The 18,767-nt window shown below is 37.8% G+C and overlaps 2 protein-coding genes across 2 annotated transcripts in view; one reads left to right on the plus strand and one right to left on the minus strand.

Annotated features, from left to right (window-relative positions):
* LOC136263682 (uncharacterized) overlaps positions 1 to 18,767 on the minus strand; it is a 44,527-nt gene that overhangs the window by 24,925 nt on the left and 835 nt on the right. Inside the window, exons 2-3 of the mRNA XM_066058315.1 lie at positions 4,024 to 4,122; positions 3,701 to 3,970 (exon numbers count right to left, since the gene is read on the minus strand). Coding sequence (XP_065914387.1) covers positions 3,701 to 3,970; positions 4,024 to 4,108 — 355 coding nt within the window. The 5' untranslated portion in view covers positions 4,109 to 4,122. The remainder of the gene's footprint in view (positions 1 to 3,700; positions 3,971 to 4,023; positions 4,123 to 18,767) is intronic.
* LOC136263694 (uncharacterized) overlaps positions 966 to 18,767 on the plus strand; it is a 191,001-nt gene continuing 173,199 nt past the window's right edge. Inside the window, exon 1 of the mRNA XM_066058331.1 lies at positions 966 to 1,105. Coding sequence (XP_065914403.1) covers positions 992 to 1,105 — 114 coding nt within the window. The 5' untranslated portion in view covers positions 966 to 991. The remainder of the gene's footprint in view (positions 1,106 to 18,767) is intronic.

The following is an 18,767-nucleotide window of genomic DNA, read 5'->3' on the forward strand; positions in this document are numbered from 1 at the left end:
ACGGGGACACGATGATCATTTACCAGTCAGCTGTAAGTAATGTCACAACAGAAGGAAAGGAACCATTTACATACCCCTATGGCATACTGATTTTCCAGGTCAGTTATATACTCTCAACCACAGAAATGTAGAACTTTGCTTGCAGGTGGAAAATAAACACCTTTTTACTCAGTTACAAGAGATTCACCCAGCTGGGATAAAATGTTGAAGTGAATGGCATTAGTATCAACTTGTTCAGACAATTCCAAGTGTCCAGATTATGCAGTTGTCCTCATGTTCAAGTTTACACGTTTAGGCAAGTTCCACAACATCCTATAATCTATTACTATATCAGTGTGGAATAATGCTTATATAATATTTTTCATATTCCAGGCTTTAGGTGTATTGTATTTAACACCTGCTTGTTGGTTTTTGCAGGCCATCTGGTCATACCGGTTTATCCACTAGCAGTTGAATGTGATCATGGTACATATGTAAGTTGAGACCATGCAAGACACAGGTGTCATGAATTTCAGGTCAGTTGACGTTCAGAGGAATTGTATTATTGCAATTGTTCTTTTTGTAGTTATCAATTATCAGTGACCGGGTTGTGATAACGTACTTTTGTTTGACTAATGTCCTAATGTTCTGGTTTACATGCTTACCCAACAGTTATGTTACTCACTTAACCTGCATATGGGATATATATTTTTAGTTCATTTTGATTATTCATCCTTTATTGGTACAGCCCAGCATATTGATTTTTTGCACATTCTCTTTTTAATTCAGTGCCTGCTGGATTGTTTCATCAGAAGATGTCTTTGGTGTTGCGACCGATGTTCCAGGTCAGTTTGCATGTGTGTTTAATTTAAGGTTGACTTCAGTGCCTGCTTATTCTTTTACATGTCTCGGTATCGAGTGTCATGAATTTCAGGTCAGTTGACGTACAGAAGAATTGCACTATTGCAATTGTTGTTTTTGTAGTTATCAATTATCACTGTATACTAGTGACATGATGGATATGAATTTCCAGGTCAGTCTACTCAGATGTATCGGGCATAGTGTTGATGGGTCCAAACAAATATCCAGTGTAGATTGTAGTGGCATCAAGGGTGTTAATTTCCAGGTCAGTTTAAATGTTGTGATTTTAGTGATTTTTTCCTAGTACCCAGATGTTAAGTGTATTGTATTTAATGCCCACCTGTTATGTTTTTAAATTATGGTATATCAGTGTGGACAGTGCAACAGTAAGTCTTCTGTGTTGTAGTAACTATTTGTTTCAATTATGCTGTTGTCCCGGAATGGCACAATTTTTGGGCAACCAGTGTGAAGTCCAGTGGTACAAACATTCTATTATGACCAAGTTGTGATAGCGTACTTTTGTTTGACTAATGTCCTAATGTTCTGGTTTAACATGCTTACCCAACAGTTATGTTATTCATGCACTTAGCCTGGGATATAATTTTTGTTCATTTTGATTATCCATGTTATTATTGATACAGCCTAGCATATTGATTTTTGTACATTCTCTTATTAATTCAGTGCCTGCTGGATTGTGTCATCAGCAGTGGCGTAGCCAAGGGTGGGCCTGGGTGGGCACGTGCCCACCAAAATTTCCATAAGAGAGCGGCGCCCGCCCGATTTTGTTATTACGAACAAGAGACAAGCAGTGCGTACCTTGGTAGCGCGATATTATCGTTGTAAATCAGCAGTTGATATTTACATAAGTTCAATGATAACATCACGTGATCCAATTAATTTCAGTGTTTTCTATTTAATGCACAGTATCACGTGATCCAAATTTTAGGCGGGGAAGAGAGGAAGGAGGAATCCAGTACATATTTCGCATCTGGATCATTGAATTGTGAGCAACAGCACAGATATCCTTTAGTTGTTGGGGTTAAGTGACCTAAAGTGATATACGAAAAGTGGTGTTAAGTTGGTTGGAGGTGAAAAATTGCAATTGGTGGGTGAATTAAGCCATACGATTATCTGAAGAGTCAGGCTGGAGTACAAAGAGTTGTGTACAAGTACAGATGAGTTAAAGGAGACTAAGACAAGGAGGTGTAATAAGTTAAAGTCAATTTCTATCTTCTAAATTATTCATGCAGTAGCATTGGACTAGTGAAATAAGCTGCAGGAACAGCAGCGTAGCGTATTATTAGCTAGCTAGTTACGTTTATGCACTTTTGAAACAGTTTTTAAACGAAATGTATGTAGAGTCCACTAACGATCGATGGACTCTCATTTTGTGCTAGTTGCATGGGGTGAAATGTGTAGATAAGTGTGCCCACCCATACGTGGAGGCCTGGCTACGCCACTGGTCATCAGATATGATACAAGTGTTTTTGGTGTTGCGACCGATGTTCCAGGTCAGTTGCATGAGTGTTTAATTTAAAGTTAACTTCAGTGCCTGCTTATTCTTTTACAGGTCTCAGTATCGTCATGCTGACATACAAGAGATCATCACTATTGTTGAACTATTTTTAGTAATGTCTTGATGTGATGTTGATTAACGTTGTTACACATTGTTGTATGTTTACCATATGGCAAGAAATTTTCATGGCCATCATGAAATTTGAATATTGTGTAAGTTGTGTGGAGCAACCCCAACTCATACACGGTCACTGTCAAACCACGAACCACATTCGAGCCACAACACCACCAACCACATTCGAGCAGTCCATCACAAAATTTTGTTGCACCATTTGTGTGTGCATAATACTTAATGAAAGCCACAACACAAGCTCCATGGTACACACTACATAGAGGTGGTAACCCCTAAAGGCTTGTTACCTTTTGTATTCACCTTACCGGCTTTTGTGGTTATCTATTAAATGTAAATAGAGAATTGAAGAGTATGCTTAAAGCACCTTCGCTAGTGACTTTGTTCTTCACACCATAAGACATCTGGCGATTTATAAACGCTCGCATGGGGTGTGGCACTAAATGTAATTTAAAAGATTTCTGCTTAAAATTCCATCCCTAGGGAACTTACGGTTCAGCACGCTGTCACAACTTGTTTATCAGGCAATAGAGTTTGTGTCCACATCATGTCTTTAAAAGTTATTGTAGGGATTAGAGGTTTGATTGAAGAAAATACGCGTATAAGCAAACCAGAATTGGATAATGTCAGTGCTAGATGGACTGTACAAACACGACTATGTTGACTGGTATAACGTGACAGTAGTTGTAACATAAGGTAGAGAAATAAAGTGAAATACGCCTATTTTTTATTTTGCGATGGCTACTTTTTTATTTTAGCGAGGTCGCAAGAAAACTATGATGACGACTCCTAAAGATTTTTTTATTACGTAACGTAATACAAATCTATTGAGAGATGTTGCATAATCCAGGACTAATATTGCGAAACCGTCCCTACACTTAAATAACTCACAGTAGTGGCCGCGCGTCTCTTAATTGGGCGTGCGCTTTGTAGTTTCTTGGCCGCGGGACTCACTACCGTGAGTCTTGATTATACCATGAAGGCTATACATACATACATACATACATACATACATACATACATACATACATACATACAGACATACAGACATACAGACATACATACATACATACACACATACATACACACATACGTACACACACACACACACATACGTACACACACACACACACATGCACGCACACACACATGCATGCACATGCACACACATGCACACACACACACACACAAACACACACACACACACATATATACCTGCAATCAGCCTGTATGGTAATCTTGACAATACCGATATGATGCTTACTAAGTAACAAAAATTCATACAATCCTTTTTATTATCCAAATATGCAATCAACAAATTTAAAACTCTTTGACATTTAATTCTACGATTCCCTCCCTGGAGTATGTAATTCTCTAAGTCATCAGATATTTCAATATGTTTTCTTAAAATCTGGATGGTTAGCTTGCAATTGACTATGAGTGATTGGTAGAGTAAGTTATAATATCTGATCAGAAATGAAAACTCTACAGGAACAAAATATCAAACGAGTATGCATGTACATGGTTTCATCACTTACCAGGTTTCTGCAATATCAGATCAACTGCCTGTGGTTCATATGAACCACTAGCTTTAGGGGATGTTACTAGATCTACACTTGACATGGCTCTATTAGCATCTGTAAATATGAGAACAGCATAACATAAAGCTATGATTTGTAAAGATTATACATGCATACCATAGGTGGAGCAATATAGTGCTATAACACGCATAGTATTATGAATATATACTACACAATTATGCATACAAATTTTTGACAAACATAGCTTTTGTGGATTTCATAGTCGCTTATAGCTACCACCAAAAATTTTCATCCTTGAAAATTATCAAGATTAGCTCTAACCCATGCAGGAAGATATCATTAGATTCAGTAGAAACTCTACTACCCCTCAATCAACGAGACAAAGTTACTCAAACCTGCCAGAGATGTGGAAAAGGGTCTCACTGCAAACAGTCTTGTCCAGCACAAGGAGTGACATGTTTCTGTTGCAACAGAGAAGGCCACTACAGTAGTCAATGTCACTGTAGCCAAACCCAAATTGAACCTAAGTGAACTGACAATAGACTCTTTCCAAAACCACGCCCACTTTTGGGCCGCCATTTTGAATGGGGCCAGTTCAAAAATGCCGTATGGTTGTTGTGTTCCTTTGTGCCATAAAAAAGGGTATAGGACTGTTATTATTGATGAAAAGGAAGTAAAAGTGTCATTTCACAAATTACCAGATGTCAGCCAGAAGGAGATTAGACTTAAATGGCTTCACGTAATCCGTCGAGATGTCGGTACGTCATGGCTATGTTTCCATGTAGAACAACTACATTGTGTGTAAAGCGCTGTGTTGTGTACTTGTTTATAAATGAATACAAGTAGCTTAGGGGTGTAAGTCACATTTAAAGTAATTTTTCACTTTACAGGCAAGAATTTTAGACCCGGAAAATGGACAAAGATTTGCTCCCTCCATTTCGAGCCAACAGATTTTTACAATTTCTGGGGCCCCTGCCGGTGTACTCTGAGAGAAGATGCTGTTCCATCAAAGTTTCCTTTTCCCTCTAAGAAGGTCAGTAAAGTTAGAAGACAACTTAATTGAGTTCAAGCTAGTGAGGAACCATCCAGTTGTGAAGATGATGAACTGAGTGAAAGTGATGAACTGAGTGTAAATGAAGAAGTTGAAGGTTAGTCAGGCTCACTATGTCAAAAAATACACTTTCGCTCAAAGTTTATGGAGATTAGCAAACCTATACATTTTTGGAAAGCTTAGAGCATGAGGAATCTCAAAATCAATGTTTACATTTGCACAGATTCCTGCAAGGTCAGCATTTTTTTTAAATTTCAAAGTGACAGCTAATGAAATAACAAAACTCTTAATATATCAAGTTAAATTTGATATAAAAGTTTAATAAATGAACTCAACAAATTATCTGGGACATTTTTACACCTCTTTTCATTAGAGGTGAGACAGTTAATCATGAACAATTGAAAGTTTTTACAAAGGGAATAGAAGAACATCTATTATACTGCAATAATTCAGGAATAATTTATAGTGAAAAGAATTAATGAATATTCTGGATTATTTGGAGTATAACTGGTGCAAAGTATAACTAGTGCAAAGTATAATATGACTTCTACTAAAACAGTTCAAACCTAAAAAAAGCTGAAATTTTAGATACTCTAATAGAGCAGTCGCTTAAAGGCAGTCAACTTTTGAGCCCATTTTTTTTGCTTATGTGTTTACGTATGTTTAGCATAATTAGCACTAGATGAATTTTGAAAGAATTTTCATTTTAAAAGTAATTGGAATTAGCTCTCTCCTAAAAGGGAAGTTTCCTTTTTACATAAACAATGAATTCACAATGTTCACCAAGAGCAATTTTATGCACCAGATAGACATGCACCAACAAGTTAAAATTGATACATGATCTTGAAAATTAGTATCCACTGTTACCTAACTGTTAACCCAATGTAAATTTCCTTTCTAGTGACAGAATGATTACCATCTTTAAATAATCCAAATATTGCAATTGTCGATGGAGTGATTCTTATCCAGAAGATGACAAAGATCTAGCCAAGATGCTTTTAATGACAGGCTTACAAGTAACTGCTCCATGCTAAAATACTGGTGCTATTGCAACGATTTACCTTGCACAGAACTGTGTTTGTGTGGTACAGATGCACAAGTGACGGAGATTTATATATACATACAAGTAGAAGGAAAAATGAAAAATTTTAAAGTTGGATTACGATCAAAAAAGTAGTTAATCCCTCAGTCTACAAATGACTGAATTAGGGATTAAATGTCCACTGCAGCATATAGGTAACATCTCTTGTTCACTACTGTATAGACTGAAATATAGGGATTAAATGTAGGACTAACATAATTATGACTGGTGAACTTGCACATATACTGCATCAAAGGAAGAAGGGCACTTGGAAAACTATACACCTGGACACATGTCCCAACTATCAATTATGTAACAAAAAGGGATGTAGCCATTATGCTTCATTTTCAGCTATGCTTTTCACGTTACACAGCGTTGTAAACAAAGAACAGCGTGAAAAGTGTCTCCACTATCAATCATATTGCTATGGAAAATACCAACACAGCCACAGTTAAGCTGTATCACGTTATGTAGCATAAATTGACACCTTGCATTGTCAGTGAAGAGAACTGGAACACAAAGGAGGACAAAGGCAAGCCCATGATGCATGTATTGTACATCTACAGTTGGCAAAATCAAGCCAATATGTCAAATTGTTATGCTTGGCTGTCAGTCAGTCAGCATAAAATTCTGTTGAATAGAAAAAATTTAAAATGCTATAGAAATTTTATTGGAAGAGTTTGGGGTTAGTCTAAAGACATTTTTGAGCTTGGCTATGCCTAGCCAATGTTGCAAAGCTGTCATGAAAGGAAATTGAGACTGGTTTTAGGGTGATATTTTGAACTAGAAAAGCTCAATTCTGCATGGTCCCTAATATATATATATAGTACTATCGTACTGTATAATACATCAAAAATGACAACAGTGACAGTGCTGATCATTGTTAGGTTCATATCTTTGAATTAACTGTAAAAGATATAAATACATGTATATGTACATACGTACATAGCCGTGATGTCTTTATACATAGCTGTACTCTACATCTCAATGTTAATAATTCACTTATTCACTTTGTTTCATGCAATAACTATTTGCCAAATAAATTGCTTTTAAGTTACTTAGCATTTTAGAGGCTATTAATGGATTCTATATGGGTGTGAGAACATAGAAATAGTGTTTGTTACAATTCTCTGTCTGTCAATAAGAGGCTGATATATGGAGAAATTTGCACCATATGGACTGCTATTTTCAAACTGCTAATTAACTAACATGTAGGTATCTGTATAAATGTAAGCATTGATCTCCATGCTCTAAGCTTTCTAATAATAATTATGTAGGCCCATAAATTTTGAGCAAAGTTATATTTGACATAGTAAACTATGTCAGTGCATGCCACCAACTGGTACGTGCAAAAGTGCTCTTGGATCTGGTCAGAGTGAAGTCATAGTTGCCAATTGCTAATTAACAAAGTTCCTTTTAAGAGAGAATATTTTATGCAAATGACGATTATTCTTTCAAACCTAGTATTAGCTAATCTCCTGAAATTTATGCCTAACATAAGCACACTAGCTAGGAGTTTCATAAAAGTGACTGCTACATTAGCAATATGGACTCAAAATTGACTGCTTTATTAGAGTATGTGACTGCTCTATTAGAGTAACTCAATTTTTTCTGGCTTGAACTGTTTCAGTGACAGCCAAACTTATACTTTGCTCCAGTTATACAAAGATCTCATTAAATTAATCTGGAATATTCCACAATTCTTTTTGCTTAGAACTATTCTTGAGTTATTGCAGCATAATGGATGCTCTTCTATTCCATTTGTAAAAACTTCTAATTATTCATGATTAACTATCACCTCTAATAAATAGAGATGTAAAAATGTCACCAGAGAATTTGTTGAGTTTATTAATGAACTTTTATGTCAAATTAAAATTGATATATCGGGAATATCTTACTTTATTGGCTGCCATTTTGAAATTTAAAAAATGCTGACCTTGCAGGAATATGTGCAAATGTAAACATTGATTTTCAGATTCCTCATGCGCTAAGCTTTCCAAAAATGTATAGGTTTGCTAATCTCCATAAACTTTGAACAAAAGTACATAGTGAACCTGACTAGGTGCACAAGAGGTTAATGCACAACTTAAGAAAGCAAATGATGAGATTGCTAGGCTGAAGCAATTGCTAAGTGATGCAAAGATGGAAATAACTGAGCTACAGAAAGGAGTTAGTAGAAAACATTTTGGAATTGAAACTTGTCTAGATTCTGATAAGGATATTCAGTTTTATACTGGCTTACCTTCTGTTGGTGTATTTTATCAGTTGTTAGAATATCTTAGTCCATCAGGGAAGAGATCTAATGTAGTATACAATGCTACTACCCAAAACTGGATGAAAGAAGGATCAGCTGCAGATCCAGGGAATGCTGAATGGAGGGAGTCAGATTTGCAATTAGGTCGTCCATCTAGTTTAAGTCAGGCAGATGAATTGTTTTTGATGCTAGTGAGATTGCGACTTGATTTAAAGATATACGATCTGGCCAAACGTTTTGAAGTGTCACGATCATTGGTTTCATGGATATTTTCCACCTGGATCAATTACTGTTACCTCCGTTTAGGTATGTTACCATGCTGGCCCAACCATGATACAATAAAGGATACCAAGCCTGCTATTTTTGAAGATCAATATCCAAACACAGCAGCAATTCTAGATGCAACGGAAATCAAGGTCCACACTCCATCTTCTCTCATACTCCAGTCACAGACCTATAGTAGCTACAAGTCTACAAATACGTTTAAAACACTGTTAGCTATTAGTCCAGCAGGCCATGTAAGTTTTGCCTCATCACTGTACACTGGGTCTATCTCTGACAATGAACTAGTAAGCAGGAGTGGATTTTTGGGATTACTTCGACCAGGAGATGAAATAATGGCAGATCGTGGCTTTACAATTGAAGATTCATTAACTCCACTGGGAGTTGGTCTAAATATTCCTCCTTTTCTAGGCAGTAGACAGCAGATGGATGCAGTTGAGGTGGTAGAAACGCAGCAAATTGCTTCACTACGAATTCATGTTGAACGTACCATTCGTCAAGTAAAAGAATATGACATTTTTGCGGGAGTAATGCCTGCATCTCTTGCAGGGTCAGCCAATCAGATTTGGACTGTTTGCTGCTTATTGACAAATTTACAAAATCCATTAATATCATGTTGATAAATATTATAGTACAGTACAGTATTTACTGAATGATATTTACCTATTCACTATTTACATTTGTTTCTTGGCTGAGCGTGCATGCTTTGGGTAAAATGTATTTGAAATAAAATTCTGTCAACTTCAGGCGCATGTCATTCCAAAAGTCTTCATTAAATCTTCTTCGTTGAACTGTGAAGTTGCAATGTGTATAAATAACAAAGTCACACCAAGATAACTTAGACAAGGCCATTTGTCCTTGAATTTGAAAGAAGTGTTTGTGATTCTCTGTCAAGGTTACTGAACCACTTTTGATTTCGGCAAAGAAGCTTGAGTCGCTACAAGCATCTTCTACTGTAGAGAAGCGTTGTGTATAGGGGCACTTTATTTCCAGTAGGCCAAATGAATTCTGCTCTGCTGAACCTTTAACCAGGCCATCAGGAGATGCTCCTAGCCAAGGTACTGAGGGGTTGACAACTAATCCACATCTGTGTACAGTGAAACCAGTTCTGGAGCAGTATGCATTTCTGGCTTTCACTTCGTTTTGAATACCATGAGTTATTTGTACATGTACAGGCATTGTAGTAAATTCCTTGTTATTAAAATATGAATTGATAAATGCTTCAGAGGGTAGCGACTGCCTTAGCAATACATCACCAAATTGTGATGTTGTAACCCTTCCCACTCTGGACTGCTGCCACTTTGTTGATTGGGACTGCTCGCATGTAGATCATTCCAAAGAGTGGGCTGCATCTAATGTGATAGTGAGTTTTGACAATTGTGCACGTTGTTCTTCACATTCAATTTGAAATACACAAGGTACATTGTCTAATAAGCCAATTGGCAAAGCAGGAAATTCCTGGCTGGTCACTTCTGTACTGCCATGTGCTCTTGGTTTCTCATATTCCAATGCTTGATAAGATAATATACTACCTTTAGGGGTACAGCCAAATGGAGTCTTACAAACTCTTCTGGAGGGTTATCAGGCAATAACTGAGCAAATGCACAGGAGGGATAGTTGTCCAACAAGCCACTCTTGAAGCCATGCTGTTGTTGAAAATTGTAGTCTTGAACTGATTTAGCACGGGCTTCGTAAAGACTACAGATTACTGGGTGTTTTTTTGCTGACTTGCAGATTGCTTGGCTTTGCAATATGCAATCGACATAACTGGAGCTGGTTCTATTTCAGTAGGCCGGGGCTTGTGCCACGACTGTTGCATTTGTGTACATGTGAGGTCGACAGGGACATGATTAAGTTTTCATCAATACGTAATGGATCAGTTGCTTTAGCAATCCAACAATCTGGCTACACATGCCTGCACTTCCAGCAGTGCATGAGCAAAAGGCTTTAACCACATGATGTGGTACATGGCTCAAAATTACAACCTTTAATTCATGCATTGAGTCATTTTTCTTTTGACTACGATAACAGCAAGCTTGTATCCAAACCAGGTTATCTTTACAGCAAAACTGAATATGCCTTCCTGGTATGTAGAACTCCATAAAGTATTGATGCCCCCTCTGAAGAGTAGAGTAATCCACATTGGAAAAGCTTTCACTCTTCTTTAAATGCTTCCCAGATGACTGCAAGTGAGTCACAACAATTTCTTCAGTCAGCACAGCTGGAAGTACACCCTCAATTTGTTGCGTATAAGGACCCTTCGGCCAACACTTGCCACTACTCAGCTCAAAAACTGAATCCTCTGCTTCATCATGGCATTGTTCAATAGCAGCCTTCCTCCGTGTGTACTGTTTATTCGGATCAGGATCAACAATTCTGCTGTCCAAGCCATTAGAAATATAAGCTTTCACTCTAAATTAGCACAAGGGAATACAATAAAGTTTACAGCTTGTGAGTATGTTAGTGCAGGTGGGTTACCATGCAGCAATAAAACTATAAACACATGTTTCTACACGCTTACTACAGCTAAACAAGCTTATCTACAAGTATACAAGAAATGGGACTTTTTATAATACTATACGACTAGCTAATTAGCTATAGCAATTTTAATTTGCTTACTGCCTAACATAGTCCGCAATCGTTTTCAGCTTGGATAACCCTGTTGCCCCTCGACAATGCAACCAAAACTTCAACTCAGCTACTTTAAGCGCTTCAGGATCACAATTTCCTAAGGCAGCTACAGGAATATCCGCCATGGAATGTAGCCAAAACCACACAGCTATTTGAAAAGTGGCCCCATTCAAAATGGCAGAATTATTGTTACTATGACGATGACGTACTTTTGGAAAGAGCCTATTTGTCCTGATGATGACCCGGGAACACCTGACAGATACCTTGACACTGTCGACAGTGCCAGAAAAGAAACTTGGATTATAACTATTGCAGTTGATGGCCACCCAGTCACAGTCAAGGTACATAGATGGCGCTATCAGAGACAACATGGAATTCCTTGAATATCCTGGTAAAACTGGAAAGAGCAGAGATATCACTCTTTGGTCCTGACCAGAGACAACTGAATGTTGTAAGTAAAAGTCTCTCAATCTTGCTTATTAAGGGAGATCCTGCAACCAGAATGTCTATATATGTTATCAAAGATTTGAAGAACAATCTCCTAGGCTTCTCAGCCATTAAGAAACTAGAAATGTTGTCACTTCTATGTTAAATTGAGAAAAGTGTCATTTGCAATAGCCTGCTTTGTTTATGAATTGGCGAATTTCTCTCAAGAGTATAAAATTAAACTAAAGCCTGATAGCTAACCATTTGCTCTTAGTTCTCCACATAAGATCTAAAGTGCAACAGCGTATGCAAAGCCTGGGGGTAATATCACTGGTAGGGTTGTAGTTCCTAAAGACTCAGGAGCATTAAGGATTTGCATTGACCTTAAGCCACTGAACAAAAGTCTCCTACGTGAAGTTCATCCCATGCCTAAGGTAGATACTATTCTAGTCCAGTTAACAGAGGCCAAACTTTTTAGCAAACTTTTCAGCAATAGTGGATTGTGGCAGATCCTTTTATCTGACAAATCAAAGCCATTAACAATGTTTATAACTCCCTTTGGAAGATTCTGTGTCAACAAGCAAGCTTCCATTCGGCATATCTAGTGCACCAGAGATTTTCAAAAGGCAAATGAATGAGATCCTATCAGGCCTTCCAGGAGTCCTCTGCAATGTTGATGACTTCTAGTGTATGAAAGAGATGCTGCCAAACATGAATCAAGATTGTAGACCACACTTCAATTGGTTGGAATGACACTTAATGAAGGTAAATGTCAGTTTTTCCAGCCATGTGTTACCTTCCTAGGTCATGTAATCCATTAATTATTTGATCCAAGGAAGATTGCTGCAATTCAAGAGATGATTCAACCCTCCTCAGTAACATGACTAAGATGATTTATGGGTATGATGAAGCAGATGTGTAAATTCTCCCCAAATGTTACCAGAGTATATACCAAAGCTTCTTAGGGAATTAGCTATTGAGTTCCATGAAAGAGTGGATATGGAATGCCATGCACAGTGATGTATTCCATAAGTTAAAAGAAGAGATATGTTCCCCCGACTCTTGGCTTTGTATAACACAGAAACACCTACCAAAGTCAGTGCAGACGCGTCAGCATATGGGCTTGGGGCAGTTTGGCTATAGCTACAGCAAGGATTCTGGTGGGCTGTAGTGTTTGCCTAATTGCCTCACATGCACTAAACCCATTATGTTCAAATAGAGAAAGAGGCATTGGCACTGACTTTGGCATTGGAAAAGTTTGCTGATTTATATTTTTGACAAGTACATTGCATTGGAAACAGATCACAAGCCCCTTGTGCCACTGCTGGGTAACAAGAGTCTAGATTTACTGTCTCCACAAATACTTTAATTTAGAATTTGCCTAATGAGATTCCAAGGCCACCAAGGCATTGAAAGATGCAGATTGCAAGTTTTTTCCTCAGTGTGGTGGCCAGGAGTGTCAAAAGAGGCAGAGAACTTTATTAAATCATGTCCGACCTGTCAAAAGACCACCCCACATAATCAAGAGCCACTGCATTACCAAGTTATCCTTGGGAACGTGCTGCATAGACTTATTTGAGCTGAAAAATTCTACATACTTATTAATAGCAGATTACTATTCATGATTCATAGAAATGCAGAAATTTAATACTACCACATCATCAAGTGTAATTACATATTATGTGAATCTATCGTTATGGACATGTGATGTCTCAAGATGTCCATATAATGCTGACCAATGAGCCTTATCCGAAATTACATCACAGATGCAAAAATGGCCGCTGTAGTGTGGGGACGTTCGTAAAATTTGTATGGGCAACTATGGGAAGAAAATTTTTAAACGGCAATATCTCAGCCAAGAAGGAAGATATCGAACTCTAACTAGCAGGTATGGCTATAAGACGTGACAATAAGTACGTAAAAGCGATTTTCGGTTGATTTTCAAAACAACGCTAGATTCCTATTCTTTCAGCTAATTTATAAACATACTTGCTGGTTAGAGCTCGATATCTTCCTTCTTGGCTGAGATATTGCCATTCAAAAATTCTCTTCCCATAGTCACCCATACAAATTTTACGAATGTTCCCACACTACAGCGGCCATTTTTATGTCTGTGACGTAATTTCGGATAAGGCTCATTGATTGTTGACTGGAAAAACAACATTCTTTACCAAGTCAGCAAAGGGACTTGAGTGTGGAGAAGGCTGGTGTAATTTAAGTCAGCTATCAGTGAAAACTAGCTACAGTATACTATGGATCATGAAGATTTGCACTTTTCTTCCCCCCAAAAAAATCACCCAAAAACTAGCTTGGGAGTATTAGTTAAGCCCAATCAATGCCTTCACAGTGACCCTAAAAGTTTTTTTAAAAGTTTTTATGATATTTTAATCTTTTATTTAACAGGATTTTCTGCTGAGTAACTCACTAACTGATACCTTCAGCTATAGGCATATCTCAACAACAGTTGCCAGTGAGTTGGGCGGCCAGACATGGGTTAAGGACTTTTCAAGCACCTGTAAAAGTGCTTAAGTACAAGCACAAGCACAAATGCTACAATTAAGTACATGCTTCAAGTACAAAGTGAAGCACTATAAAAATGCTTGATATAATTACTTAATTACTTAAAATTCACTGTCTAAAGATGGGACATCTGGGATGCTTTGACAAGTTGTTTGGACAATTCCATCCAAACAATCTGGTAAGTCAAAGAGATTAAATACAGACAGTACGTAGCTTCTTCTCTGCCATTCTGTCTTCAGCACAATGGAAAATGGCTGTTACCCTTAATAATTCAGCTTATATATAATGCAAGAAGCCAAAGCAACAAACTAAAAGAGTAAAATGCCACGTCTGCTAGGCTGTGTGTGACAACACGTTTTCACTGTTACATGAGAGGCTCATTGAATCAAAGACTTTTGATGAGGGCTGGCAGCTTTTGTGCTTTAAAAGTGCTTATACCATATAGTAAAAAACTTTGGCGGTAAAAATCTTTGGCGAATTTGGTGAATAGCACTCAATTCGCCAAAAATGTTTTCGCCAATTATTATAGATGATCACATGAGCACATTGAGTGACTCCCAGGTTGAGCTGACATTGAGTTGACGTTGTGTCGAGCGTTGAGTTGAAATTGAACTTGAGATGAAGTCAATCCTTCAATACTTTAAGCCGGTACCCACCAAAGAGAAGAAAGAAGACATTAATATTTTGCCCACTCCGCATGGACCGTTAAGCAGCAAAATACCACCAGGAGCAATCGAAGCGGCCAATGAACGAGTGTCACCTAAGTTACAACCTGCACCCACAGAACTGACTGGTGGCTCAAATACCATCAGGGGAAACTACATGAAGACAAGCGATGCTCAAAGATTTGCCATTGTGAAGCGAGCGGCACAGTTTGGCACAACTGCTGCAATCAGACATTTTGCCAGTAAATACCCCAAACAATTCAAGTCTTTAAAAGAACCCACAGTCAGGAGATGGAAGAATATGTATAAGGCTGACAGGTCACATGGTGATGGTGACAATGATTCGCAAGAGGAAGAAGAATCTCAAGAACTCTGTTTAAAAAAGATTGGACAACCCCTTAAGTTGGGTGATGAACTTGATAAACAGGTCAGGGAGTATGTACGGGATCTTTGATCTAAGGGCCTTGTTTTCAACACTGCTGTTGTAATTGCTGGTGCTGAGCATGTACAAAGATGTCAACTTGTACTTTGGCAGATGGATGGGCAAAGTATCTATTACAACAAATGGGGTTTGTGAGGAGAAAGGCCATGATAAAAGCTAAACTGTCAGTTGAGGACTTTGAAGAAGTCAAGAAGGACTACCTACTAGACATCCAGGTAGTGATATCAATGGATGAAATTCCTAAGGAGCTTGTGGTTAATTTTGATCAAACTGGAATACATTATGTTCCAGTTTCAGATTGGACAATGGCTGAAGAAGGAGCAAAACGGGCCAAATTGGCAGGCAAAGACAATAAAAGACAGACAACTGCTGCTTTTGCAGGTTCCATGAGTGGAGAGTTTTTGCCACCTCAATTGATCTATCAAGGAAAAACATCACATTGCCTTCCACATTATGACTTTCCATCAGATTGGCATATAACATTCTCAGCTAATCACTGGTCAAATGAGGACACAATGAAAGAATATATAGACCACATTATCTTACCATATATCTGTAAGAAAAGGGAAGAATTGAAGCTTGCTAGTGATTATCCAGCATTGCTTACCTTTGATAATTTCAAAGCCCAGTGTACTCCTGCCTTCCTCACAGTCCTTGATCAAAATAATATCAATGTTGTATTGGTTCCAGCAAACTGTAGTGATAGGTTGCAACCCTTAGATTCAAGTGTGAACAAACCAGTGAAACCTTAAACTTTCTTGTGAAGTGAATTTCAGACCTGGTACGTCAAGGAAGTATGCTCACAATTACAAGGACAGAATGGAAGCAACTCTGTTGATCTAAAACTTAGTGTAGTCAAGCCATTGGGAGCCAAGTGGATGAAATCTTGCTATGACTACATAAGAAGTAAACTGGAAATTGTTTAGAATGGCTTCAGGGAAGCTGGAATTTTAAATTAAAAATAACTATTGTACATCTTATTAGTTTTAAATCACTATACCGGTATACAATGGTTATTGTAATGATAATCATACACATGTAGTATAACAATGCACAACTAATGTAATTTACAATGAACTAATTAAATGGGGTATGCATGAGCATTAAGTACATGGAAATGGAGTCATCTGTTTTGCAGTAAAACAACATACTAGGTGCATCCTCATCAACAATTGGTTAAAGTTTTGCTTGCTTGGGTGTAATCCAAATGCCAAGGCTGTAGCAATTGCAATAGAAAACACCCCACAATCTTTTCACCTTTCTGCTTTTTACAACGTCCCATTGTTATCGTTATCTGTGGAAGGTTTGCTGTAGAAAACAGGCTGTGAATAATTCTGCTTGTTTCTTTATCACAGTGATTGAACATTGTGTCAAAAACCTTTACTTCACCTAACTTGCAGTTTATGGTAGACACTGTTACACAGTGGTGCCTTGCTTGGTAGTAAACAATTTGTATGCAGTTGGTGCAGAAATTGTTTGGAAAAATCTTATTCCTGTCTTGAAATAGTGTTGACTGAAGTCCATTCAGTTTAGGAAATTGAATTTTTAGGCAACTCCTGGGCAAGATTGATCTCAAGATCTCAGAGTTCTTGGCCCATTATTATTTCTTCTTCACAGAAACTTTTTTGTTTCTTTTTTGGAGGCGACTGCTCAACTTGAGAACTACAGTGAGCAGTCAAATCCACAGTTGACACAGATCCATCAGAAGAGCACACGGACTTCACAACCGTTGGTAGCATTGGCTCAGAGCTAACATGTTGAACTAAATCAGCAACACAATCTACTGTTTCTATGCCCAGCTTTTTGCTAAAAGTATCTTTTGTCTTAGCCCATTCTTTTTCGTCGTCTATAATGTAAGTTAAAATACAGGGAAATTCTAATCCTCCATGTTCTAGGTCAGCAGAATAATGTCGGTGCCCGTTTACTCTTTACTGAACCGTACCACTATGCATAATAAAGATCGAGCTGACTTTGGAGATCTTCCTAGGAATCTATCCCACAGTTGTAAGCACTCCTTCTTGATAGCGACAGCATGTGTATCTTAAGCATTTCCTACTTCCCGTTTGTATGTCAGTTCATTGTCTCACGATAGATTTGGCCAAATGCTTTGACATACGTCATAACCTCTGCTACTGGAGTTCACTGAAAAAGAAAATGTCACTCTCGGCATCGCAGGAGAGAGCGAAGCGCACCTTTGCTAGCACGTCATTAGATCAGTAGCTATACCGGTAGTAACACAAAATACAAAACCCATAAAATTACAAAGTACTGCTACAACAACAACAACACTAGCTTCCTAACTGATGAGTTGACACCTTGCATGTCATTATTCTTACATACCATACAGTGAAAATTTTGGCAGTAAAAACTTTGGCGAATATTATTTCAATCGCCAAAATTTTTTCTGTCAATTTTTTTAACAGAGGGGTTTCGCCACACTTTTTTTACCGCCAAAGTTTTTTACTATACGGTAAACACTTTTAAATATGTGACTGGGCCTGTGAAAATAGGGCATGTGGGTACAAACTACACCCTGTCACACAGAGTCATATCTCAGTACTGGAATAGAATATCTGAATTCTATAACTTGCATTATAAAGCAAATTAAATGAGTAATACTTGCAAAAAAATTATGACCATAGCTTAATGATATCAAAAGTTATGAGCAATGAAAGCTTGAAAAATTAGGTAAAGTTTATGTGCCCACATGCTTATTTTCGCAGGCCTTATAAGCACAATTGCTTAACGATTGACCCATGTTCTGGTTGCCACTATGGGTTTGCTTTCTTCACTGTTCAACATTGCCTCTGAAACACGTCTACCTCAGCATTTACATTGCATGCATCGTGGACTTACCTTTATCCTCCTTTGCCCCCATAGATATTAATTTTTGGGTACCACATATATGGCCTGGCTATGTATAGACGGATTGCATTTTAGGGCGTGTTCCCCATGTAATGTATACTTTTATCTACATGCCATAAATTTGTGGTCAAAACATTGATAGAAAATTCATCATTTTACTGTCTTTATAAATGGTATGGAACATTCTACGGTACATAATTTAGTAGTAGTAAAGTTTTATGGAGTACATTTTCAGCAAGGTTTTCAGTACATTTTCACTTCTTAAACTTGATATTCGTGACTTCGTAGGATAGGAATCATCTCTTTGCTTTACACGATTGATATGTTATAGCTCAAACCTTACACTATACTTGCTGCGCTAATAGCTAAGGATAGTGACACCACCATTAGCTGTAATACATTTCTTGACCTACAAAACTTGGAGCGTGTCACGGAAAGGTTATGGTAAAAATGATCACACCTTTTAAAAAGGCAACCTGGGGAATCTCCTTATGATTGCATAGGCACTTCTTGCACTGTTCTTC

Source organism: Dysidea avara, chromosome 8, assembly GCF_963678975.1.
Source record: "Dysidea avara chromosome 8, odDysAvar1.4, whole genome shotgun sequence".
Taxonomy (NCBI): domain Eukaryota; kingdom Metazoa; phylum Porifera; class Demospongiae; order Dictyoceratida; family Dysideidae; genus Dysidea; species Dysidea avara.